Source organism: Narcine bancroftii, chromosome 5, assembly GCF_036971445.1.
Source record: "Narcine bancroftii isolate sNarBan1 chromosome 5, sNarBan1.hap1, whole genome shotgun sequence".
Lineage (NCBI taxonomy): Eukaryota > Metazoa > Chordata > Chondrichthyes > Torpediniformes > Narcinidae > Narcine > Narcine bancroftii.
In genome coordinates, this window is record NC_091473.1 from 79269134 (window position 1) to 79295371 (window position 26238).

Genomic DNA, 26238 nt, shown 5'->3' on the forward strand with positions numbered 1-26238 from the left:
TTGGAATAAGTACTGTAGATGTGGAAATATCTTCATTTTGATGCAGTTTACTCTCCCTATTAAGGTTAAGGGTAGTTCCTCTAAATCCTCTTGTATTTCCCTTATTAATGGTTGATAATTTAATTTTACAAATGATTTTAAATTATCTATTCTGATACCTAACTAATGTATGGCCTGTGATTTCCATTTGAAAGGGGATTCCTTTTTATATTCTGTATAGCCAACTATTCATTGGCATCACCTCGCTTTTATCGAAAATAACTTTGTATTCTGGCGGCCCGCAAATGCGGAGATCGGGTTGGGACATCGTGCCGCAGCAGACGTGGACAAAGATCGCTAAAGCGACTTCCAGGACAACGAACCGGTGGGGGTAGAAGGTGGGGCAGCATCAGATCCACAGCCCTAAAATGGCGTTGGTCAAGCTGCCCAGCTAACTCAGCAGAAACAGGCTGGGGAAGAAGGGCATTCATATGCATGGACGTTCTCGCCCGCTATTGTTATTCATATGGATGACTCAGTCACTCAGCAAAAATGGCGGGAACTTGAACAGTATAAAGGCAGCCTTTCCAGCTTTAATAGTGAGTGAGCTTAACCTGCCACATTGTGTGTGTGCGTTTCTTTGTTCCGGTAGGCTACAATTGGTGACCCTGACGGTTTAGAAGGAATCTAAAACTAGCGACGAAGAAAAAAGCAGCACCCAGCGCAGTCGGCCTGAGGCTCCCAACCTTTTGGACAGTTCGACCTGGCATGTGATTTGATCAGACTGAGATTCAGTTCCAGATTTGGGGCATCATATCTGAGACCACACAGTGCTACCACATGGTCAGCAGCCTGTATCCAGACACTGCAGACACAGTGGCCAGCTTTATCCACAGTCCACCATCGGAAGGCACTTACACTGCCCTCAAAGAGCTATTAACTGAGACGTTTGGACTCTTGCGGTGAGAGCGAGGAGCACATTTGTTCCACCTGGATGGTCTTGGAGACAGATCCGTGTCGGCTCTCATCAACAAGATGCTGGCCCTCCTGGGAGATGAGTAGCCTGGCATCATGTTCGAGCAGGCGTTCCTGGAACAGATGCCTGAAGACATCCAACTGCTCCTGGTGGATGCGGATTTCACTGACCCCCAGAAAGTCATAGCAAGGGCAAACATTCTGTGGAAACAGAAGTGCTCGGCTATCGTGGGGCTCATAAAGAAGTCCTGCAATCAGACCAGAGCAGTCCAAGCAAGGAACAGCAGATGAGAGGCAGGAACGAGTCCAGCAACAGATGGTGTTTCTACCACCGGAGATGGGGTGCTGAGGCCAGCCGTCGTTGATGGCCAAGACGGCTGGCCACCTAGAGAGCTTCCTGTATGTCTGGGACCGCCTGTCCAGCAAATGCTTCCCTGGTGGATACAGGAGCAGAGATCAGTGTGATACCCCCGACAGGGTTGGACACTAGGCTCTGGCTAGCGGAACCCATGTTGAGGGCTGCCAACAACAACAGTAAATGGACCTTTGGAACTCGTAGGGCCGAGCTGCAATTCGGGGGCAGTCACTTCTCGTGGAGTTCATGCTGGTCGCAGTGGAACAACCACTCCTCGGAGTGGATTTCCTGTGAGCCCACAGCCTCCTAGTGGACCTTAAGGGTAAGTGACTCGTCCACACCGAGACCTACCAGACCATCACACTGAGGGGCGCTAAGTTTCCGGCAATGAACCTGGACTCCGTCCACAGCTCGGAGAATGAGTTCTCCAAGGTGCTAGCATGATTCCTGGCAATCCTTTCCCCTCAGTTCACAGTGGAGATGCCTCGACACGACATCACATTCTGACTAAGGGCCTACCTCTCCACGCAAGGGCAAGACGACTTCCCCCGAAGAAGCTCCAACTGCCTAAGGAGGAGTTCCGCAAGCTCGAGGAGTTAGGTGTTGTTCGACGGTCAGACAGCCCATGGGCCTCGCCCCTGCACGTGGTGCCTAAATCAACTGGGGGCTGGAGACTATGTGGCGACTATCGCCGGCTCAACGAAGCCACCACCCCGGATGGTTACCCCGTGCCACACATTCAGGATTTTGTGGCAAAACTGCACGGGACAACAATATTCTCAAAAGTGGACCTCGTGCGAGGATATCACCTGATCACGTTGCATCCTGATGATGTCCCTAAGACAGACATCATCACTCCATTTGGGCTGTTCAAGTTCCTGAGGATGCCGTTCGGGCTCAAAAATTCGGCACAGACATTTCACCGACTGATGGACGCAGTGGGCCGAGACCTGGATGGCACTTTTGTCTACCTAGACGATATTCTCGTGGCAAGTAGAACCCGACAGGAACACCTTCAGCACCTCCAAAATCTATGTAGTCACCTGCAGGAGTTCGGCCTCACCATCAACCTTGCCAAATGCCTGTTTCGCCTGAATACCATAGACTTCCTGGGCCACAGGATTACAAAGGACGGGGCCACACCACTGCCCAACAAGTTAGAGGCTATCCGCAGCTTCCTGAAGCCTCTGTTCATCCTGATGCCTGGCAAGGAGAAAGACCTGACCTGGGACCACGAATCCGCACGGGTATTTGTGGAAACCAAAGAAGCCCTGGCCAAAGCTGCACTCCTGACCCACCCCAGACCAGATGTACCCACGGCCCTCACACTCAATGCCTCAGTAACAGTGATTGGTGGACTTCTGGAGCAGCAGATAGAAGGAAATTGGTACGCACTAGCTTTCTTCAGCAAACATCTGCAGACCCCTGAATTAAAGTGCAGTGCTTTCGATAGAGAGCTGCTGGCGCTGTACTTAGCCATCTGCCACTTCTGGTACTTTCTTGAGGGAAGGGCTTTCGTGCACCACAAACCACTGACTTTCACTCTGGCTAAAATCTCCAATCCCTGGTCAGCCCGCCAACAGAGGCACATGTCTTACATCTCGAGTACACCACCGACATCAAGCACATCTCGAGCAAAGACAACGTGGCCACGGACGCCTTGTCAAGACACAGCATCCACTCCCTGGTCAATGGTCTGGACTTCCCAGCACTGGCAGAGGCCCAGCAGCAGGACGACGAGATCCCACAGTACAGGACCACTGTCACGGGCCTTCGGCTTCAGGACATTCCAGTCAGCACAGGTACTACCATCCTCCTGTGCGACGTGGCCATCGAGCAGGTTCGACCTATTGTTCCAATAGCGAGGTGACGGTTTTTGACTCCATCCACGGGCTGGCACACCCATCCATCAGGACTACGGTCTGGCTGGTGGCCAGCAAGTACGTGTGGTAAGGATTGCAGAAACAAGTCTGGGGGTGGGCCAAGGCGTGTAAGCAGTGCCAAACACCCAAAGTGCTGCGACGCACCAAGGACCCCCCCCCCCACCCCCCACCTACAGCCTTTCGAGCAGGTTTGACCACATTCACGTAGATATAGTGGCACCCTTGCCAGACTCTCAAGGTTTCTGCTACCTGTTCACAGTGGTCGACCACTTCACCTGGTGGCCAGAAGCAATTCCCCTGGCCGACACATCCACCAGGTCCTGTGCCAAAGCTCTCCTCTCGTCCTGGATTGCAAGATTCAGACTGCTATAGTACATCTGACCGAGGTGCACAGTTCACCTCCAGTTTGTGGACCACCATTGCCAATCTGTGGGTCGCTCAGCTACACCATACGATGTCATACCACCCGCAAGCCAACAGCATGGTGGAGCATTTCCACAGGCACCTCAAGACCGCCCTCATGACCAGACTCAAGGGCCCCAATTGGGTGGACACATGGGCACTACTGGGCATCCGAACAGTGCCAAAAGAAGACCTCCACGCATCTGCCGCTGAACTAGTCTACAGAGCCCCACTCATGGTTCCCGGGGATTTCGTTCCACAGGCCAGAGGACAGCAGGACGAATGACCACCTTCCTGGACAGGCTGCGCGAAAAGGTTGGTAACCTGGCTCTGATCCCACCATCCAGACACAGACAAGCTAAGTCCAACATCCCCAAAGAACTCAAGGACTGTGAGTACGTGTTTGTACACAGAGGACACCACCATTCACCACTGCAGAAGTCATATGAAGGTCCCTTTCAAGTTATCCGGAGCAACGGAGCCACCTTCGAGCTGGACATCAGTGGTAAACCAAAGGTCTTCACTACAGATAGACTAAAGCCTGCCCACGCAGACCCAGCAGAACCCGTGGAGACACAACACCTCGACGCAGAGGCAGACCACAAAAGACTTTGGGGACTATATCTACAGACACTATAGACTGTAACGCCGTTTTGGGGGGGGGGGTCACGTAGCGGCCCACAATAGATTGTGACAGCACATCACATGGCAGCAGATGTGGACTCCCAGGACAATGAACCGGCGGGGGTAGAAGCTGGGGCATTATCAGACCAACAGCCCTAAAATGGGGTGGGTCAAGCTGTCCAGCTAACTCATCAGAAACAGACTGAGGAGAAGATCATTCATATGCATAGATGTTCCTGCCTGCTATTGTTATTCATATGGCTGACTCAGTCAATCAGCAAATAGGCTAATTTTAAATTCTTCTTTTATTTTTATTCCCTGTATCATGGAGTCTTTTCCTTTCAGTTTTCCCAATCGTTCTATAGCAAAAGTAAACAGGGAAGGTGAAAGTGGACATCTCTGTCTTGTTGACCTACTCAAATTAAAGTAATCTGAAACATATCCATTTGTTACCACTTTTGCCATAGGACCATTATATAGTGCCCTGATCCAATTAATATATTTTTCCAGTAATTTAAATTTATGTAATACTTTAAAAAGATAACTCCATTCAACCCTATCAAAGGCTTTCTCTGCATCAAGAGCTACTACTACTGTTGGTGTTTTGCTTGTTTGTGCCATATGAATCAGGTTAATAAATATGCATACATTATCTGCCATTCTTCTGTTTTTAACAAATCCTTTCTGGTCTAACTTCACCAATTTTGGTACACAATCCGTTAATCTATTTGCTAATAGTTTTGTAATTAGTTTGTAGTCTGTATTTAGTAGAGATATTGGTCTATTTGACAGCGGGTCCTTTCCTTATTTTGGAATTACTGAGCTTATTACCATTTTGCAAGAGTCTGGCAGATTCTGGGTCTCTTTCACTTGTTTCATTACCTCTAAGAGGGACTGAATTATTAGATTAGAGAATACCTTGTAAAATTCAGTGGGTAATCTATCTTCACCTGGTGCTTTAGTATTTGGTAATGTCATTAGTGTATTGTACATTTCTGAGGTTGTCAGGGGTTTTAGTAAATTATTTTGTTTTTCCAATTATAATTGAGGTTTCATCTATTTCGGCATTCTTCCCTAGGCTTTCGGTTTGATTTAGTTATTTATAAAATTGCTTAAAATTATAATTAATCTCTTGTGAATTATATGAAATCTACTTATCCCCCTTTATTGCTACAATAGTCATGTTGCTTGCTCTGCTTTTAATTGCCAAGCCAAAATTTTGTGGGATTTCTCTCCTAGTTCATAATGACTTTTTTTTACTTTCATAATATTTTTTTCCATTTGGTACGTTTGTAATATGTCATTTTAATTTTTTTCACCATCAATTCTCTTCCTTCCCATATCCTCTCTGATCATTAAATCTTTCTCTATGGTCTCTTTCTCAGCAGTATTCTTTTTAAAATTTTGGTTGTAATACTAATAATTTTCCCCCTAATAAAGGTTTTCATTGCGTCCCATGATATAAGTTTGTGTTACGAGCCCAAAGAACCCCAAAACCTAGCACCAATAAACATTCACCAAAACAAGTAGTTATTTAAACAAAAGTTGTTTTTAATTAACTTTAAACATGAAAATAGAATCAAACTTTAACTTATCTCTATTCTAAACTAACCCAAATTAACCCCCTTCTAATTCTAAGCGCTCGTGTATGATATGTGTGTAAATCTAAGAAAAGTTCTTTGGTTCACAGTTCAATCTCATTTCTTCTTGCAAGTTCTCTGGTTGCAGGCAATTCTTATACTGTGCACAGAATTTAACATGTATAAAGTTCACCAGGCTTTGGTCCTCGAAAGGTAAGTGTTTACCCCACAGGAAGGTTCTCTCCACTTGACTGCCAGAAAACCCATGTGACTCTCTCTCTCTCCACTTTCTTCATCAAATAACAGGAGTTCTCTCTTGGTCAAGCTGTTGTAGATAAACAAAACCAATGAGTGACCGTGAGCACCCTGTAGGTACTTGCAAATTAGATGTCATTTCAATTAGCACCTACTTGTGAAATGTGCATAACCTTCTCCATAGATGTGAATATGAATTCTTCAGTCTTTCAAATAAGATACTCTAATTTTACTCTAATTTTACCAAATTCTCCCAAAAATATATACTCCATTATATTTGTCTGTTATGGAATTTGCATTCATCTCAAAGTATATTTTGATTTGTTGTTCTATATACTCCTGAAAGTCTTGCCTTTTTAACAGCATGTGATTCAGCCTCCATCTCTATCTTTTCGGCAGAATATCTTCCAGAGCTGTTGACAACAGCAAGGGTGAATGGTCCATTAAAAGTCTTGCCTTGTATTCAATCTTTTGGACTCTCCCTTGAATTTTGGTCGACAATTTAAAAAAACCATATTGATCCTAGAATAAGTTTTATGTCTGTTACAGTAATATGAATAATCTCTTTCTTTTTGATGTTGTTTTCTCCATAAATCAATTATTTTCTTATCTTGCATTGACCTTAATGTAAATTTGGCTGCTTTATTTTTTGTGGTGTTCTTCTGGTTTTATCTATTGATGGGTCAAGGTTAAAATTAATGTTTCCCCTTAGTATTTGCTATCTTTATATATAAAAAAAAGTCCAGCATAAATTTCTGGTCATCTTCATTAGATGCTTAAATATTTAACAGATTCCAAGATTCTGAATAAATCTAGCATACCATCATTATGTATCTACCCGCTGGGTCTGTTATTACTTTCTCTATTTTAATTAGTACATTTTTATTAACTAGGATAGCTACTCCACTGGCTTTTGAATTGTATAATGATGCTACTGCGTGACCTACCAGTCTCTCTTCAGTTTGAAATGTTCTGCCTCTGTTAAGTTTGTTTCTTGTAGAAATACTATGTCTATTTTTTTTTCCTTTTTAGTAGTGTCAATGATTTTTTTCCTCTAAATTTGGTTGTGAATTCCATTAATATTAATTGTCATATATTTCAATGTATTAATCCTATCAACCCATTTTTTTTAATCTCTGTGCCACCTCTTCAAGCCCTCCATCTCTCTTCCTCTAAAGCCACACTTTAGAATTCTTTGGCTTGGCTTCGTGGACGAAGATTTATGGAGGGGCATGACCACATCTGCTGCAGGCTTGTTGGTGACTGACAAGTCCGATGCGAGACAGGCAGGCACGGTTGCAGCGGTTGCAGGGGAAAATTGGTTGGTTGGGGTTGGGTGTTGGGTTTTTCCTCCTTTGTCTTTTGTCAGTGAGGTGGGCTCTGCGGTCTTCTTCAGAGGAGGTTGCAGAATTATGGTATTATAGTATTCTTTACTACATCGCCTTCCCAAGATCGTGTTATATGGCGAGCTCTCCACTGGCCACCGTGACAGAGGTGCACCAAAGAAAAGGTACAAGGACTGCCTAAAGAAATCTCTTGGTGCCTGCCACATTGACCACCGCCAGTGGGCTGATAACGCCTCAAACCGTGCATCTTGGCGCCTCACAGTTTGGCGGGCAGCAACCTCCTTTGAAGAAGACCGCAGAGCCCACCTCACTGACAAAAGGCAAAGGAGGAAAAACCCAACACCCAACCCCAACCAACCAATTTTCCCCTGCAACCGCTGCAATCGTGTCTGCCTGTCCCGCATCGGACTTGTCAGCCACAAACGAGCCTGCAGCTGATGTGGACTTTTTACCCCCTCCATAAATCTTCGTCCGCGAAGCCAAGCCAAAGAAGAAGACTACACACAATTAATAAGAAAATAACAAAAACTATAAAAAGACTAAAGAGTTGTAGAAAAGAAAATAACAGGAAATCCCCTCCCCCACCCCTAATGAGTTGCCTTTGCTAACTCGCAAGACTACAACAACTCTTTACCTTGTGGGTTGCGGTATATACTGCAATTGTCAACTGATTTCGCACCAGACCATCCCTCCTCCATCCTCATCCCTCCTCCATCCTCATCCCTCCTCCATCCTCATCCCTCCTCCATCCTCATCCCTCCTCCATCCTCATCCCTCCTCCATCCTCATCCCTCCTCCATCCTCATCCCTCCTCCATCCTCATCCCTCCTCCATCCTCATCCCTCCTCCATCCTCATCCCTCCTCCATCCTCATCCCTCCTCCATCCTCATCCCTCCTCCATCCTCATCCCTCCTCCATCCTCATCCCTCCTCCATCCTCATCCCTCCTCCATCCTCATCCCTCCTCCATCCTCATCCCTCCTCCATCCTCATCCCTCCTCCATCCTCATCCCTCCTCCATCCTCATCCCTCCTCCATCCTCATCCCTCCTCCATCCTCATCCCTCCTCCATCCTCATCCCTCCTCCATCCTCATCCCTCCTCCATCCTCATCCCTCCTCCATCCTCATCCCTCCTCCATCCTCAGCCCTCCCCCAGAGAAATCACAATATATTCTAATAAATAAAACAAAGCTTTTTTTTAATATAATCCAACTATTAACTTTCAAACCTATTTTTAACAATCCTTTTGTTATTTTCCTTACTCTGCTTGTTGCTTATTTAGCAATTGTTCTGCAAAGTGATGTTCTGGCTTATCTTCGGTCTGAAAATATTCTATTTTGTCCACTGGGGACAAAAATCTTCAAAATTCCAGGATGACATAATACAAATGATGTAACACACCTTTCCTCCATAGTAAAGTTTTTAAGTTGAACTCCTTGTGCTTCTTTAAAAGATCGAAGCTTATGTCTGGGTAGAAGATTATTTTTTCATTGTATTCCAATGGTCTCTTGTATTCTTTTACTTTTCTAACAGTCAGCTCCAATATTTTCTACTTTGTCATGTATCACAGTAGTTTTACCAGTATGAAATGTGGTTTATGGTGTGGTTGCAGTTTTGGCGCCAACGCCATATTTCTTCTTGGAGTTCTTCTAATCCCAAAATCTCTGGGATCCATGGTTTTAAGAACCTTTTATATCTGCCCCTTCTTCACTTTCTTTCAGGCCCACTATTTTTAATATTATCACGTCTACTAAAATTCTCCAAAATGTCAATTTGCTGGGCCAATAAATCACGCGACTTCTTAATCTCTTTGTCTCTAGCTTCCAGTTTTTCCTCTTAATTCGTTCACCTCCATTTCCACACCTATCACTCTGTCTTCCACTTCTTCACTTCACTTTTTCATTTCTTTCATTACATTCTCCATTCTTTGATTTTTGCATCTGTTTCTTGCATCGACCTTCTAATAGCTTTAAACTCAGACATTATTTGTTTATCAAAGTATTCTTTATCCACCATCTGAATTTGTCTTTTTACCTTGCGTTTTTTCCTGTAGTTCTTTATCTTCTTGGGCTTCTCTTTTTTGTTCCATGACTTTGCTCAACAATGAGCCCATTTCCATAACTATCTCTCCCGCAGCTTCTCCCATTCTGTTAGCAGCAACCTGCTGCTGGGCGTTTGCTCTCCTCGCTGCCTTTTTTTAGAATGAGAACTGCGCATGCAAGACTCTTCGCGCATGCACACTGGCATTTCCTTTTCTTGCTCCAAGAACCATCGTTTGAGCCCGCCTTTCGAGACGTCGCCCCCGAGCTGATCACTTACCAGCTTCACAGCTCGGGCCGTCCTCTTTGGGAGAGCTCTAGGATTCCAGTGAGGCCTTCTTCTTTGTTGTCGGGTGATTTCTGTGTATTTTCCTTCCTTCTTGTTGTAGGCATTTCTTTCTTCAGAGCCATCTTCAGGCTTTTCTTGTACTGTATATTTAACGACTTTTTAATGTTTTATTTCAAAGCTTTGCTTTTATGTAACTTTTTGCAACTTTCTCCGTGGAGGGCTGGTTTTACCTGACCAGCCACTACTACATCACGTGAATCCCCGTCACGACCTTTTATTCCATCGTGAATGAACACGAATGGCTTAACTAGTTCCAGTTTTCGTTTTTACTCATCCAAATCTCCCCTTCAACATTCGGAGTGTGGAATAGTTTTCGAATACAATTTGTCGTGTATTATTTTCTTAAGAATACACTCGCGCAAAGAGAAGTGTTGTGTTAGTTTTTTATTCAAATCAAAATGCGATGCTGTTATGTGATGTCACATGCCTGCTTATTCCCACAACAGCCAGCTGTGGAGTGAAGTATTTAGGAATGGCTGGACCAAAGGAGCGAAAAGCCTTATAGGCCTGGAAATAGGTTGCAAAAGTCAAGCGAGGGAAGAAGCTTTGGAGGGGTTTCTCAGCATCCTTGTTCAGAATTGTTAAATCGTAGCATTACTGAGTGAGAGAGAATGTTATCTTAGAAAATTATTAGAGAAATGGATTGTTCAGTACATTGGCAGTGAACCATTTATAAATAGACCAGATCCTGTGGTTCTGCTCATTAGCCATTTTTTTTTGTCATGGTGCTTTGAGAGTATTGACACTTGCAATCATTTATGTTTAAATGCAACAGTAGCTTGAGAAGAACAGTGCACAGTTGAAGTCGAGTTCGTATTTAATTGAAACTAAAAATAATGAGATTGATCTGACAGATATAGTAAACTCTGAAACTGCATTGAGAAGGCCATATCTCAATCTACGGCTCACGGTTGACATAATTAAATAGAATGAAAGTGCAAACATTGGATGAGGAGGTACAAATTAAAGTAACTGCAGTAAGTTTGGTTTCAGTTGTCAATATTTACCCTATTCTGAGCCATTTATAATCTCTACATTTAATTAAGCCTGGAGTCTCCTAACAGGAGTCTATTACTCATGTTGAAGCATGTTGTCAGATTCCTTTTTAACATGTACGTGACGTCAACATCTCACAAACTTACGAGATCCAAAAAGAGAGACAGGGGTTGCCTTTTCCACTGCACCACGAGTCATTCTACTATTTGTTTTATCTTCAGTGCAGTATTGAAGCATGGTTCGGGAAAGAAATGCTCTTGCATCCCACCCCAGTGGTTTAGCAACAGACAGGCACTCCTGATAATGGAGGATTGTTGTGCAAGAAGCCAGTCTTTAATTGTTGAAATTGTCTGGATTTTCAGTCAAGTTTTAACTCTTGCAGCAACTTTACAATGGGTAAGAAGGTTATCACTGTCTTCAAATCGGGTCTTTTTAGATAAGAACCATAAGAACCACTTTGAGAATGAATTGTGAAATAAAGGATGCTGCACTTATGAAATGTCAGTGAAGGATCGCAGCAATGCATTTGTCACCAGCATCAAGTTCATACTTCAGCTTGATGACCATTGATTTAACTCTTGTCTGCTCTCCAATGCTTTTGTTCTATATTGATGGCAGCTGTAATTTTTTTACTTTTCCGTTTCCACTATTCCTTCCAAATGTTCAGCAAATAGGTTTTGCTTTTGAGTAAACTTTTATTTGCCCTTTGTGTAAAACTGATTTGGGGCTCATTGAATTCAATTCAGTGGGAAGAGGGTGCAAGTTGAACTTGTGTAGCCTCCGAGACTCTGAATATACCGAGTTGCTTCATTGCCAAGAGGCATGCTAGCTGTTGTTGGTGAAAGGAAAAGCCAGTTTTGCACCTGTTCTTTTTGCATTCGATGACTTGAATTTGCAGAAATGTTTCCAGTAACTTACCAATGCTTATTGCATTCCTTAGGTTTCAATCATGTTCATGCTGTGGTTGATATTCCGAGTGCTGCTGGTAGTAAATGGGTTCCAGGAAGATGAAGATGAGTGGATTGATCCAACCGATATGCTGAACTATGATGCAGCGAGTGGACAAATGAGAAGGCCACATCTGGTAATTATGTGTGCATCATTTGTCAGGAGACTTCTGTCAAGTCATTTTAAGATTAGAAAGATTTCTAAAATATTGTAAGTTGATGAATTCCAAATTTGGAATTTCTTGTTGCTTCATAAAGTAAGTCTACAGCTTTTGCAGTTGTCCTTGTTTTTCTTCTTCATTTTTACCCTTGTGCACATGCCCACTGATGCTCATAGGTTCCAGTGATGGAGTTTTACAGGATAGAAGCAGGCCCTTCAGTCTTCCACAGAGAGTTTGTAGAAGCACTGTCCTCTCTCAGAAAAGAGATCAATTATATTTATGCCTCAAAAAACTTAAATGCAAAACCAAAACTGAAAAAGAAAATCAGGAGGGCTAAAATAAGACGTGGTTGCTCTGGCAGACAATGTGAAGGAAAATCCTAAGGGTTTCTACAGGTATATTAAGAGCAAAAGGATAGTTACGACACAGTTGGTCCCCTTGAAGATCAGAGTGATCAGCTCAGTATGGAGCCAAAAGAGAAGGAGATCTTCAATGGGATTTTAGCATCAGTATTTACTGAAGAAATAGGCACAGGGTCTATGGAAGAAAGGAAAACAAGCAGTAAGATCATGGAACCTATAAAAATTAAAGAGGAGGAGGTGCTTGCTGTCTTAAAGTAAATAAGGATGGATAAATCACAAGGGCCTAACAAGATATTCCCTGACATCTTAAAATGTCCTTATCCTTGGGTGAGGTGCTGGAAGATGTAAAAAAAGGGCTTCAAAAGTAACCCTGGAAATTAATAGGCCAATAAGATGACATTAAAATAGAAACATAGAAGATAGGAGCAGGAGTAGGTCATTCGACCCTTCGAGCCTGCTCCGCCATTCAACGAGATAATGGCTGATCTTAAAGTTCAGTACCCCGTCCCCGCCTTCTCTCCGTAACCTTTAATACCCTTATACTGAAGAAATAGATCTAATTCCCTCTTAAATAGATTTAATGAACCTGCCTCTAGTGCCGTCTGTGGCAATGAATTCCACAGATTCACCACCCTCTGGGTCAAGAAATTCCTCCTCATCTCGGTCCTAAATGGTTTGCCTATTATCCTCAAACCATGGCCCTGGGTTCTGGATTTTCCCATCATTGGAAACATCCCATCTGCATCCATTCTGTCCAGTCCTGCCAGAATTTTATAGGTCTCTATGAGATCCCCTCTCAATCTTCTAAATTCCAGCGAGTACAATCCCAATTTGCGCAATCTTTCCTCATAAGTCATTCCTGCCATTCCAGGGATCAGCCTGGTGAATCGCCTCTGCACTCCCTCCATTGCAAGAACATCCTTCCTTAGATAAGGAGACCAAAACTGCACACAATACTCCAGGTGGGGTCTCACCAAGGCCCTGTACAGCTGCAGTAAGGTATCCTTGTTCCTATACTCAAACCCTCTTGATATGAAGGCCAACATACCATTTGCCTTTTTAACCGCCTGCTGTACCTGCATGCTCGCCTTCAGAGACTGGTGTACAAGTACCCCTAGGTCTCTCTGCACTTCCCCATCTCTTAATCTATTGCCATTCAAATACTAATCTGCCCTCCGGTTTGTATTACCAAAGTGGATAACCTCACATTTATCCACATTGTAGTGCATTTGCCATGTATCTGCCCAGTCCCTCAATTTATCCAAATCACACTGGAGCTTCCTGACCCCCTCTTCCATGCACACAACCCCTCCTAGCTTAGTGTCATCTGCAAATTTGGAGATATTACATCCAATCCCCTCATTAATGTAATGTAAATTGTGAACAGCTGGGGTCCCAGTACAGATCCCTGTAGCACCCCACTGGTCACCGCCTGCCACTCAGAAAATGAGCCATTTATCCAAATTCTCTGTCTTCTACCTGCCAGCCAGTTCTCAATCCACATCAATACTTTGCCCCCAATCCCATGAGCCTTGATTTTGTAAGCCAGTTGTTTATGCGGGACCTTATCGAAAGCCTTTTGCAAGTCCAGGTACACCACATCCACTGGCTCTCCCCCATCTTTTTTGCTTGTCACCATCTCAAAGAATTCCAATAGATTCGTCAAGCACGATTTACCTTTTGTAAATCCATGTTGACTCTGTCCGATCCCTTCTCTGCTAGTCATATGCTCCGCTATTACATCTTTAATAATGGATTCCATCATTTTGCCCACTACTGATGTAAGGCTCACCGGCCTATAATTCCCCGCTTTTTCTCTACCCCCCCCTTTTTAAATAGTGGGGTAACATTAGCTACCCTCCAATCAATGGGTACTGATCCTGAGTCTTTCGAGTTCTGGAAAATAATTCTTAAAGGATCTGCTATCTGAATGGCCACTTCCTTAAGTACCCTAGGATGTAGATTATCAGGCCCTTGGGATTTATCTGCCTTCAATCCCATCAATTTCCCCAAGACCATGTCCTTAGAGATACTGATTTCTTTCAGTTCCTCCCTTGCATTAGTCTCTATGTTTTCCAACATCCTTGGGAAGTTATTTGTATCCTCTCTTGTAAAAACAGAACTAAAGTAAGAATTTAATTGGTCTGCCATTTCCTTATTCCCCATCCCCTGATTCCGACTGCAAAGGACCTACTCTGGATTTCACCAATCTTTTCCTCTTGACATATTTATAAAAGCTTTTGCAGTTGGTTTTTATATTTGCCGCAAGCTTACTTTCGTAATTTATTTTTGCTCTCTTGATTAATCCCTTTGTCCTCCTTTGGTGCATCTTGAACTGCTCCCAGTCTTCGGTTGTGGTACTTTTTTTGGTCAATTGATATGCTCTCTCTTTGGACCTAATGCTGTCTCTAATTTCCCTTGTTATCCACGGTTGAGTCGCCTTTTTTGGTTTATTTTTATGCCAAACCAGTATAAACGATTTTTGCAATTTCTCCATTAGATCTGCGAATGCTTTCCATTGTCTCTCCACAGTCAACTCCCCCATAAACACCACCCAATCAATCTTACTCAACTCCCGTCTCATACCATCATAATTCCCTTTATTTAAATTCAGGATCTTAGTCTCAGTTTTAATTTCATCACTCTCCATGTCGAGTGAGAATTCGATCATATTGTGATCGCTCCTACCCAAAGGGCCTCGTACAACAAGATTGTTGCATAATACCCAGTCTAAAATGGCCTGTTCCCGAGTTGGTTCCTCGACATATTGGTCGAGATAACCGTCCCGTAAACATTCAAGGAATTCCTCCTACTCAGTATTTTTACTAATTTGGCTAGTCCAATCTATATGCAAATTAAAGTCTCCCATGATGACAGCTGTTCCCTTATTGAACGCTTTTCTAATTTCTCTTTTAATGCCTTCCCTCTCTTCTACACTACTATTTGGAGGCCTATATACCACCCCCACTAACGTTTTTCACCCCTTGCTATTCCTCAGTTCTACCCATATGGATTCCTCATCTTCCGAGTTGATATCCTTTCTGTCAATCGTGTCGGTCCCATCTCTCACCATCAATACTACCCCACCCCCTTTTCTTTCTTGCCGATCCCTCCTAAATATCGTATACCCCGGGATGTTAAGTTCCCAGGCTTGCCCACCCTGCAGCCATGTTTCTGTATTTCCAATCAAATCATATTTGTTTATCTCAATTTCCACAGCTAATTCATCTACCTTGTTCCGAATGCTTCTTGCATTAAGATATAAAGCCTTCAGATTTGCTTTTTTCACCCTCCTTGCTCTTTCTGATTTTTTTTACTTTCACTGCCTAACCTAACTTTTCCTGTTTTATCTTTTCTGTCCTTTACCTTATCGTACAGGTTCCCATCCTGCTGCCAAACTAGTTTAAACCGCACCCGACGGCTATACCAAACCTAGCTGCCAATATATTGACCCCTTTTGGGTTTAGGTGTAACCCATCCTTCTTGTAGAGGTCATGCCTTCCCCAAAAGAGATCCCAATGATCCAAGAAGCCGAAACCCTGTCCTTTACACCAGCCCCTCAGCCACACATTCATTTTTCTTAACCTTCCATTTTTGTCCTCAGTTGCACTTGGCACAGGTAGCAAACCAGAGGTCACCACCCTGGCTGTCCTATTTCTTAGTTTCTGTCCTAGCTCTCTGTAATCCTTTTTCAGTACTTCCTCCTTTTTATCTATGTCATTGGTACCCACATGTACCAAGACATCAGGCTGTTTGCATTCCCCGTTTAGAATACCCTGGACCCAATTTGAGTTATCCCGCACCCTTGCACCAGGGAGGCAGCACACCATGCGGGCATACCTATCTGGCTCACAGAATCTCCTGTCTGTATTTCTGACAATGGAGTCCCCAATGACCACTGCATTCCTCTTTATCTTTTGGTGCACCATGCCAGGCTCAATGCCAGCGACCTGGTCACTGCTGCCAGCTTCTGTCAGGTCATCTCCCTCAACAGCATCCAACAAAATATACCTGTTACTTAGTTGTAGGTAGACTATTGGAAGGTGTTCTAGGAGATCAGATATACAGTAAAAGTCCTAAATGCGGACTACTCGTAGATTGGGTCGGTCCAGATTTTCATATTCTTGGGTAATGTACCTAAGGTTCTTGTGCAGTGCATGTATGCACACATGCACACAAAAGCTGAGAGTTGCTGAGGTTTGGATTCTCAGGTGATCCAGTTTCCTGGCTTCTGGATCTTTGGACTTTTACTGTACAAATATTTGTATAGCCAGGGACCAATTAGGGATAGTCATTGTCGGTTACTTTTAACCAATTTTATAGAGTTTTCGAGGAGGCTACCAAGAAAATTGATGAAGGAAAGGCTGTGGATGTTACAGGATCCCACATGGGAGGTTAGTCAGGAAGGTACAGATGCTATATCGATGATCTGGATGATAATGTGGTAAATTATATCAGCAAGTTTACAAATGACACTAAGATTGGAAGCATTATAGACAGCAAAGAAGATTTTCAAAGCTTGCAGAGGGATCTGTACCAACTAGAAAAATTAGCTGAAAAATGGAAGATGGAATTTAATGCAGACAAGTGTGAGCTGTTGCATTTTGGAAAGACAAAGCAAGAAAGGACATACACATTAAATGGTATGACACTGAAGAATGTGGTAGAATAGATGCATCTGAGAATACAGATTCATAATTCACTGAAAATGTCATCATAGGTAATAGGTTGTAAAGAGAGTTTTTAGCATATTGGCCTTCATAAATCAAAGTATTGAGTAAAGGAGTTGGGATGTTACGATAAAGCTGTACAACACTTTGGGAAGCCAAATTTGGAATATTGATTTCAGATTTAGTCACCTAATGTATCTATGCATGTAATAGTCAATACATTGATACCCCCCACCACCAGAACTGTTGGTATTGTCCTTTGCAAAGTCTCTGCAGACTTCAGTGGCCTGCCTTTCTGGCGTGATGCTGGTGTCTTGGCTGGGTGTGCCAGCTTCATCCTTTCTGTGGTGTAGACCTCTGTCTTGCCTCCGACCTCCAGCTTGAACATGGCACTGTTGTTGCGGATGACCCGGAACAGACCCTCATTTAGCCTCTGCAGTGGTGGACATCGTGGGCCCCTGCGAATGAAAACATTTTTCCAGTCCTGTAGGTCTTTGGGTATGTTGGTCCTCATGTGTCCGTCCCTGGAAAGTGGAGTCAAGGCCAGGTTGCCGACTCTTTCCCTCAGCCTGCTGAGGAACACTCATCCTGCTGTTGCTTGGGGATGGTATGAATTCTCCTGGGACCATCATTGGAGCTCTGTAGGCGAGTTCGGCCGAAGTGGTGTTGAGGTCCTCCTTGGGTGTTATGCGGATGCCCAACCACGCCCATGGTAGCTTGTCTACACAGTTAGGTCTTTGGAGTCTGGTCATGAGTGCAGTTTTAAGGTCCCTGTGGAAGCTCTCCACCAACCCATTGGACTGTGGGTAGTAAGCTGTTGTGGGCACCCCACAGGCTGGCGAGGTCAGACCACAGACTGGAGGTGAACTGGGCCCCTCTGTTGGATGTGATGTGAGATGATAACCCAAACTGTGCCAGCCAGGACGAGATGAGGGCCCTGGCACATGAGGTTGTAGATGTTTCTGCCACCTGGTGAAGTGGACGACCACAGTGAACAGATAGCGGAAACTCTGGGATACTAGCAAGGATCCTACTATGTCCACAAGGATGTGATCGAACCTTCCTTCTGCGGGTTTGAAGTGCTGAGGTGCGGTTTTGGTTCCTTGGTTATTTGGCCCTGGGTGCACGCCTTTGCTGACCTGTTTCTGCAATCCATGCCACACATATTTATTGGCCACCAGCCGGACCGTGTTTCTGATTGATGGGTGAGTCAGCCCACGAATGGAATAGAAAACCTGCCATGTCCAAGCCACCGGTGTGATAGGTCTGACCTGGCTGGTGACCACGTCACAGAGGAGGGTGGTGTTACCTGTGCTGACTGGGATATCCTGGAGCTGCAGTCCTGATATGGCAGTCCTGTATTAGGGCATCTCTTTGTCCTTCTGATGCACCTCAGCCAGTGCCATGAAGTTTACTTCCCTCAATACCACATGGATACTTTACCTGGACAGTACGTCAGCCACCACATTGTTCTTGCCGGAGATTGCACTCCGAGATGTAAGACAGGTATTGTTGCTGGCAGGCTAACCAGGGTCTGAAGTCTTAGCCAAGGTGAAAGTCAGGGGCTTGTGATCTGTGAAAGCCATGAAGGACCTGTTCTCTAGTAAGTACCTGAAGTGGCAGATGACTAGGTACTTCAGTTCTGGAGGCCGCAGGTGTTTGCTGAAGAAACCCAGCGGTCGCCAACTTCTTTCGATCTGCTGCTCCAGAACAACGCATCCACGAGGCATCCACTGTCAGGGCAGTTGGAGCGTCAGACCTGGGATGTGCCAGGAGAGCGGCACCCAGCAGGGTTTCCTTGGCCTTCACAAAGGCTTCCGCTGATCCTTGTCCCAAGTGATGTCCATCGCCTTGCTTGCCATCCAGGCAATCAAGGGCCACACGATCTGGGCAGCTGAGGGGATGAGCTCCCCATGAACTCCTGTCGTCCCTTGGTCGTGTTGGGTCCAGATGGCCTCCACTTTACTGGGTAATGGTGTGGCTCCTTCTCTGGTTATCCTGTGGGCAAGGAAGTCAATGGCCTCCGATCCAAACTGGTATTTGGCTGGGTTGATTGTCAGGCCAAACTCGCTCAGTCGGGTGTCGAGGTTGCGGAGGTGCACCATGTGTTCCTATTGGTTCCTGCTCACCACCAGGATGTTGTGCAGGTACACGAAGGTGCTGTCCAGGTCTAGGCCCACCGTCCATGAGTCGCTGGAAGGTCTGTGTGGCATTCTTTAGCCTGTATGGCATTCGGAGGAATTTGAAGAGGCCGAACAGGATGATGATGGCGCTCTTGAGGATATTGTCGGGGTGTACCGGGATTTGATGATATCCTAGCACAAGGTCCACCATGGAGAAGATCCTTAACCGTGAAGTCCTGGATGTACAGCACGGGGTTCCGATCCGGTGTTGAGGCCTTGTTGAGTTGGTGGTAGTTGCCACATGGTCTCCAGCCCCCAGTTGCTTTGGGCACCCTATGTAGTGGAGATGTCCATGGGGTGTCCGAACACAGTACAATGTTGAATTCCTCCAGCTTCCTGAATTATTCCTTTGCCAGCTGGAGTTTCTCTGAAGGAAGGCGTTTTGCCCTTGCGTGGAGCAGTGGGCCCTGGGGCAAGATGTGTGCTGTGTTCCATGTCGGGCCATCGCTGTGGTGAATTTGGGGATGAGCACTATGTGGAACTCGGTCAGGACCCTGGCGTACTCGTTGTTCGATCGCTGTATGGAATCCAGGTGGTGTGCTAGGAGCCTGGCATCTTTGAGGGAGAAGGTTTGAAAAGTCTTGGTGTGGACCAATCTCCATCTCTTGAGGTCCACGAGTAGGCTGGGGCATGCAGGACGTCTGCCCCAAGGAGCGACTGTTCCAGGGCGGCCAACATGAACACCCACAAGAAAAGGCTGCCTCACAACTGCAGTTGGACCTTGCGGGTACCGAAGGTCTGGATTGTGCTTTTGTTGGTAGCCCTCAGCTCCAGACCTGCCTGTTCCTGATGTCCTATCCCGACGGGGGCAGGACGCTGACCTCTGCTCCTGTGTCCATGAGGAAGTGTCACCCGGACTGGTGGTCCCAAATGTACAGCAGACTGTCTTGGTGGCCAGCTGTCATGGCCATTAGCAAAGGCTGGCCCCGGCGTTTCTGTGAAACTTGCATGGCGACATGCACCGGTAGGCTCCAGTGCCCTATTTCTGGTGGTAGATACACCACTGGTCATTGGGATTGCCTCTTCTGTGGGGCTGCAGTTCTCTCGGTGACTCTACACAGGGTCTGGCTGCAGGGTTTAGTGATGAGCTCCACAGACGCCGAGCACTCTCTCTTCTGTTTCCACAGAACGTCTTCTCGTGCTGTGACTTTCCAGGGTTTGCTGAAGTCTGCATCAGCCAGGAGCAGTTGGAAGTCCTCATGCAGTTGCTCTAGGAATGCCTGCTCGAACATGATGCAGGAGGGTCAGTATCTCATTCATGAGAGCTGACGGGGGCCTGTTTCCCTAGCCTGTCCAGGTGGAGCAGATGTGCCCCTCTCTCATGCCATGAGACCCTGAAGGTCTTGATCAGCAAGTCCTTGAAGGCAGTGTATGTGCCTTCCAATGGGGCGTCCTGAATGAAGTTGGCCACCTGGCCTGCTGTGTCCTGGTCCAGGACGCTCACTACGTGGTAGTACCGGGTGAATTCTGCTGTGATCTGCCGTATCTGGAACTATGCCTCAGCCTGATCAAACACATGCGTGCCTGATTCATCCAGAAGGTCAGCAGCTTCAGAGTGACTGCATGGACTGCTGTCAGTTTGCTCATCATTGGGTTTAGATGCCATCTTAACCATTGGGGTCATCAATTGTTGGCGCGCACTACTCGAAAGGAGACATGAACACACGTAGTATTGTCAGCTTAAGCTCTGAGTTTTATTGGGGGCTCAGGCCCGACTTTTATACTCGCGCCGTTCCCGCCTTTGCCTCCTTTTACTAATGTCACAACCTGCATAATAAAAGCTGGTTTCCCACGTGCGAGTACTCTCCTGCATAACAATGACCTTCTTCCCCACACGCTGTCCCTGTCTGTTGGTTGGGCAGCAAGGCCAGTGCCATTTTGGGTCGCCTGCCTTTAAGCTGCCCTTGCTGTTCACCCGCCTGTTTATTTGTTGAGGACCATGTCGTTGCATGGGCTGCTGGCCTTTTGGTTGTACTCGCTGTCCTGAATGCCGGCTTGATCGCTGCTGTGGTGGGCCACCACAGAGGTATTTAAATTTGAGTGGTATACATAAATAAAATAAATGTTGGTAGGCTTTTTGCACTGAGGGTAGATGAGATTCAAATTAGAGGACATGGGTTAAGGGAGAAAGGGGAAGTGTTTAGGGGAAACATTGTGGGGGGGGTTCTCTTCACATAGAGTGGTGGGAGTGTGGAATGAGGTGGTGAATGTAGGCTCAATTTTCACATTTAAAAAAAATGGACAGGCACATGGAGGATGGGACAGGTATGGAGGGCTATGGACTTGATGCAGGTCGGTAGGACTAGATAGCGGAATAGTTTGTACCGACTAGAATGGCCTGTTTTCTGTGCTGTAATGTTCTATGGTTCTAAAAGGTACACTATATGCATATTTGTTTGGATATCAGTAAGTAAATATGAGGGATGAGATTGATAATTATATACTTAATCCTATTGTAAACTAACACTGAAATTTCCTGGAGTATGCTTTAAATTTGGCTGAGAAAGCATACGGCATTTCAAAATATGTTCAAAGCTCATTGTTCAAAGCTCAATCCCCCAAGTATAAATGAACTAATTAAATAGGTTGGTATTGCCATAACACCAATGTCAGAATTCTGAAACAAATCCTTTCACTCCACAGATATTAACCACGTTAAAAAAAATTTGACCATGGCTGCATTATGTGTATGTTGATCCTGAAAACCAGGCATAACTTCTATTTTCAGGAGGCATTCTTCGATGATAAATTTATTTAGAACATAATTTAAACTCTTGAAAATGCTTTGTTGGTGTGGACTTGAAAGACATTTGAATTTAAAATTAATACATAAATAATTTACTTCATTGGCCAATGGTTACAGTTTAAAAGAATTTAGAATCAACTATCAATTTTCATATTACTCATGGTAACTTCAGATGATTTGAGTGGTTCAGGTAGGTTCTTGAAACCATAATGGATAAGCATTAAATCTTGTCAATAATGTCCACAAGAAAAAAATCAATAATGTCTATTTTGTAGCAGCAGCTACACTGCTCCTGAAAGAACACACATAACGAGATGGGAGAACCGTGCTGGAGTGTGCTGATGTCACCCGCACGTCACGTGGTCCCCCAGCGCGGGCTTCTGAGCCCCGTGCTGGGAGGAAGGGAAAACCCCCGACGGTGCTATTTTGGCCGGCTGCCCCGCCGCGTGGCTTACAAGCGGGGTCGGTTCGCCTGCCTTGTGGTGAGCCGCCACACAGCACCCCCCCCCCCCCAGAACTGGCGCCATTGTCCTTTTTCACCGGGCGGTCTCGCTTCTTGGGCTGGGCTACGACCACAGGCTCGTTGGGATCGAGGTGCACTGGCTTCATTCAGCCTGTCGCCAGTGTCCAGTGTGAACGTAGAGTCGGAACGCTGTACAACCCTGTAATGCCCCTCATTCGGTCACTGCAGAGATGCCGTGGTCGGGCCCCGGCGAACGAAAACTTACTCCACGGAAAGCAGTTCGCCAGGAACGTTAGACGGGCGGGTGCCATGCCTGGGCGGCGGTGGTGGTTGAACGAGTCCAAGCGTGCGCTGAGGTGAGGAAGTAGTTCGTGCGGCGACGGCTCGGGATTGTGAGGTGCGTTGATGAAGTCACCAGGTAATGCGAGCGGCGCATCGTAGACCAGCTCAGCAGATGATGCCTGCAGATCTTCCTTTGGAGTGGAGCGGATGCCCAGGAGCATCCAAGGCGGTTCGTCCGCCCAGTTGGGACCGTTGAGGGCCATGAGTACCAGCTTAAGGTGGCAGTGCAGGCGTTCGACCAGTCCATTGGCCTGCGGGTGGTAGGGCCTCATGCGGTGTAGCTGGATCCCCAACCTATTGGCGAGCTGTGCCTAGAGTGCAGATGTGAACTGGGTGCCCCAATCGCTGGTGAGGTGACCCGGGGCACCGAGCAGGGCAACCCAACCATACAACAGTTCTCAGGAACAGGAGTTGGTGGAGGCGTCTAGCAATGGGAACGCCTAGGGCCAGAGAGTGGTGCGGTCCACCACCGTAAACAGGTAACGGTTGACCCAGGAAACGGGTAAGGGCCCAACGATGTCCACGCGAATGTGGCTGAACCATTCCCGGATGTGCTCAAACTCCTGTACGGGCGCCCTGGTGTGCCTGTGCCCCGTGGATGAGACGGAAGACCTGCCTGCGCCACTGCTGGGGAACCACTGGTCGCAGGGTGCCCAAGGAGATATCGCACAGGATGATGCCTTCGCCGCTCGGAGTCGGGAGGTCTCGGAGCCCCAGGCCTGTGATGGCGGTCTTAAAGGCCCTCGTCTCATCATCAGACTTCTGGTCCCAGGCGAGCAGGTTGAAGTCAAGGCTGGATGTCAGCGTGCAGATGGCCAGTCGTGAGAGTGCATCGGCAACCACATTGTCCTTCCCTGCCTTAAGGTAGCGGTGCAAGCGTTCAACCAGTCCATTGGCCTGCGGGTGGTAGGCCGTGATGCGGTGTAGCTGCCGAATGTCAGTGGTAAACTCCAACACGAAGGAGAGGTGACGCTGCTGGCGGGCTGACCAGGGATCCTTTGCCATCGCGAGCGCCTGGTTGAGGGGTTTGTGGTCGGAGAAGATGGTAAAAATCCTCCCCTCCAAAAAATAGTGGAAATGCCACACCACCAGGTACATGCCTAGTAACTTGAGGTCGAAGACACTATACTTGCGTTCTGGCGGGTGGAGCAGGAGGCTGAAGAATGCCAGTGGTTTCTAATGTCCATTCACCTGATGCTCCAGGACGGCACCAATGCCTGTGGCAGAGGCATCGACAGAGAGTGCCATATGGGGGGAGTCACGTGATGGAGTAGTGGCCGGACGGTGAACTCCAGCCCTCTCCAGAAAAGTCGGAAAAAACAAAGGAAAACACAAAGGCACAGAAATAAAAGTTAAAGAAAAGTGAGTATAAAGGTGGAAAGAAGATGGCGACAAAAAAAGAAAAATCGAAAGCAAAAGTAAGAAGAGAGGAAGAGAAGACAACGGAGGAAGAAGGAGAAGGCCTTACCTGTTCGAAGAGGCCCGCGGTGGAGAGAGAAACCCGCTCCCTCAGGTCGGTAGAAATTGGACTACAAAAATGGCTCGCTGAGCCGAGTAAAAGTGCGCAACCGCGCATGAAAAAAAACACACCGACGGGAGGGGGGACCAGCTGGGGAGTCGATCTCCACAGCCGGCAACGACAGCTGCAGAACACCTGCAGCAAGAAGAGAACACAGAAGACAATGGAAACAAGAAAGAAGAGAAGAAAAGGGCAACAAAGAAACAACAGATGGCCAACCCAGAGGAAGAGGAAGAGGAAGAGTACAGTGAAATAGAAGAAGAAGGGAAAGGCAAGATAAAGGATATACTTTCTCTTATTAAAGAATACATGGAGTCATTTAAAGAATGGCAAACACAGGAATTTAATGATTTAAGAAGAAGAATAAACAACACAAAAGAGAAAATGAATAAAATAGATATGACCTTAACAGAAATGGGAAAGAAAATGGACAAGATGGAAGAGCGGGCAGTAGCAGTAGAAATGGAGGTAGAGGACTTAAAAAAGAAATTAGAGGAATCTAATAAAAAAGTTATAGAGACACAAGAACTGTTAGCTCAGAAAATAGATATAATGGAAAATTATAACAGAAGAAATAACATAAAGATAGTGGGCCTTAAGGAAGATGAAGAAGGCAAGAATATGAGAGAGTTTATAAAAGATTGGATCCCTAGGATCCTAGGATGTCCAGAACTACAGCAAGAAATGGAAATAGAAAGGGCACATAGAGCATTGGCCTTTAAACCACAATCACAACAAAAACCAAGATCTATTTTAGTAAAATTCCTAAGATATACTACAAGAGAAAAGGTACTGGAGAAGACAATGGAAAAAGTAAGAGAGGGCAACAAGCCACTGGAGTACAAAGGGCAAAAAATCTTCATTTATCCAGATATAAGTTTTGAACTCCTAAAGAAGAGAAAGGAGTTCAATACAGCAAAGGCGATTTTATGGAAGAAAGGGTATAAATTTATACTAAAGCATCCAGCGGTATTGAAAATATTTATTCCAGGACAACAAAACAGACTATTCTCGGATCCAGAAGAAGCACGAAAATTTGCAGAACAATTACAAAATAGACTGAGGGATGAAGATGTGTAATGAGAGTAAAAATGACCACGATTTATATGTATGTGGGTAAAGAGGTATAAGTGTGTATATGTATAATGTGCATACGTGAATGTATCCGTATTTAGAGGAAAATATAGATAGTATAGACAAGAATTAATAAGGGAAGGAAATGGAATAGAGGGAATAAGGAGGGAACTAAAAGAGTGACCTTTGTTACATATGAAAAGTGAAATCTTTTCTGGGGGGGGCTGGGTGGGGAGGAGTTGCGGTCACTGCAAAATCAGCTGACGCTTGAGAGTGAATTCGCAAACCCAGATGGAGAGGGGAGATGTAGTTGTCCGACAAGGGATAAAGGACAACTCAGGAGGGGAAGGGGAGATTGGGGCTAAAGAAGTTTTAGATAGGAGAATAAAGAAAATGTTTGATATTTTAGGAATGTTGTCTTATAAAGGGTTTAAAACAAGAAAACAGAAATGGATAAGAAGGAAAGGTAATGATGGAGAAACGGAAAGGGAAGATAAACAAAGTATAAAATGGCTACGTTGAACTATATGACTTTAAATATTAATGGAATACATAACCAAATTAAAAGGAAGAAACTGCTAAATTTACTGAAAAAAATAAAAAATTGATATAGCATTTGTGCAAGAAACACACTTAACTGAATTGGAATACAAGAAATTAAAGAGAGATTGGGTAGGACATGTAACAGCAGCTTCGTATAATTCAAAAGCAAGAGGAGTGGCTTTATTAATTAGTAAAAATGTGCCATTTAAAATAGAAGAGGAAATAATAGATCCAGCAGGGAGATATGTAATGATAAAATGTCAGATATATTCGGAGTTTTGGAATCTACTCAATGTATATTCACCTAACGAAGAAGATCAAAAGTTTATGCAAGATATCTTTTTGAAGGTAGCAAATACGCAAGGGAACATATTAATAGGAGGGGATTTCAACCTGAATTTGGATTCAAATATGGATAAAACTGGGAAAAAAATTAACAGAAAG

General features: G+C 45.2%; 1 protein-coding gene across 6 annotated transcripts in view; it reads left to right on the forward strand.

The window, feature by feature from the left end:
- The window catches only part of clcc1 (chloride channel CLIC-like 1), a 90042-nt gene that overhangs the window by 9759 nt on the left and 54045 nt on the right, over nt 1-26238 (forward strand). For all 6 annotated transcript variants that reach the window (XR_011357668.1, XM_069937975.1, XM_069937970.1 and 3 more), the window contains exon 2: nt 11725-11868. Coding sequence is in view for 5 of the 6 variants with exons in the window: in XM_069937975.1 (XP_069794076.1) it covers nt 11734-11868 (135 nt within the window). In the remaining variant the exon portion in view is untranslated. The remainder of the gene's footprint in view (nt 1-11724; nt 11869-26238) is intronic.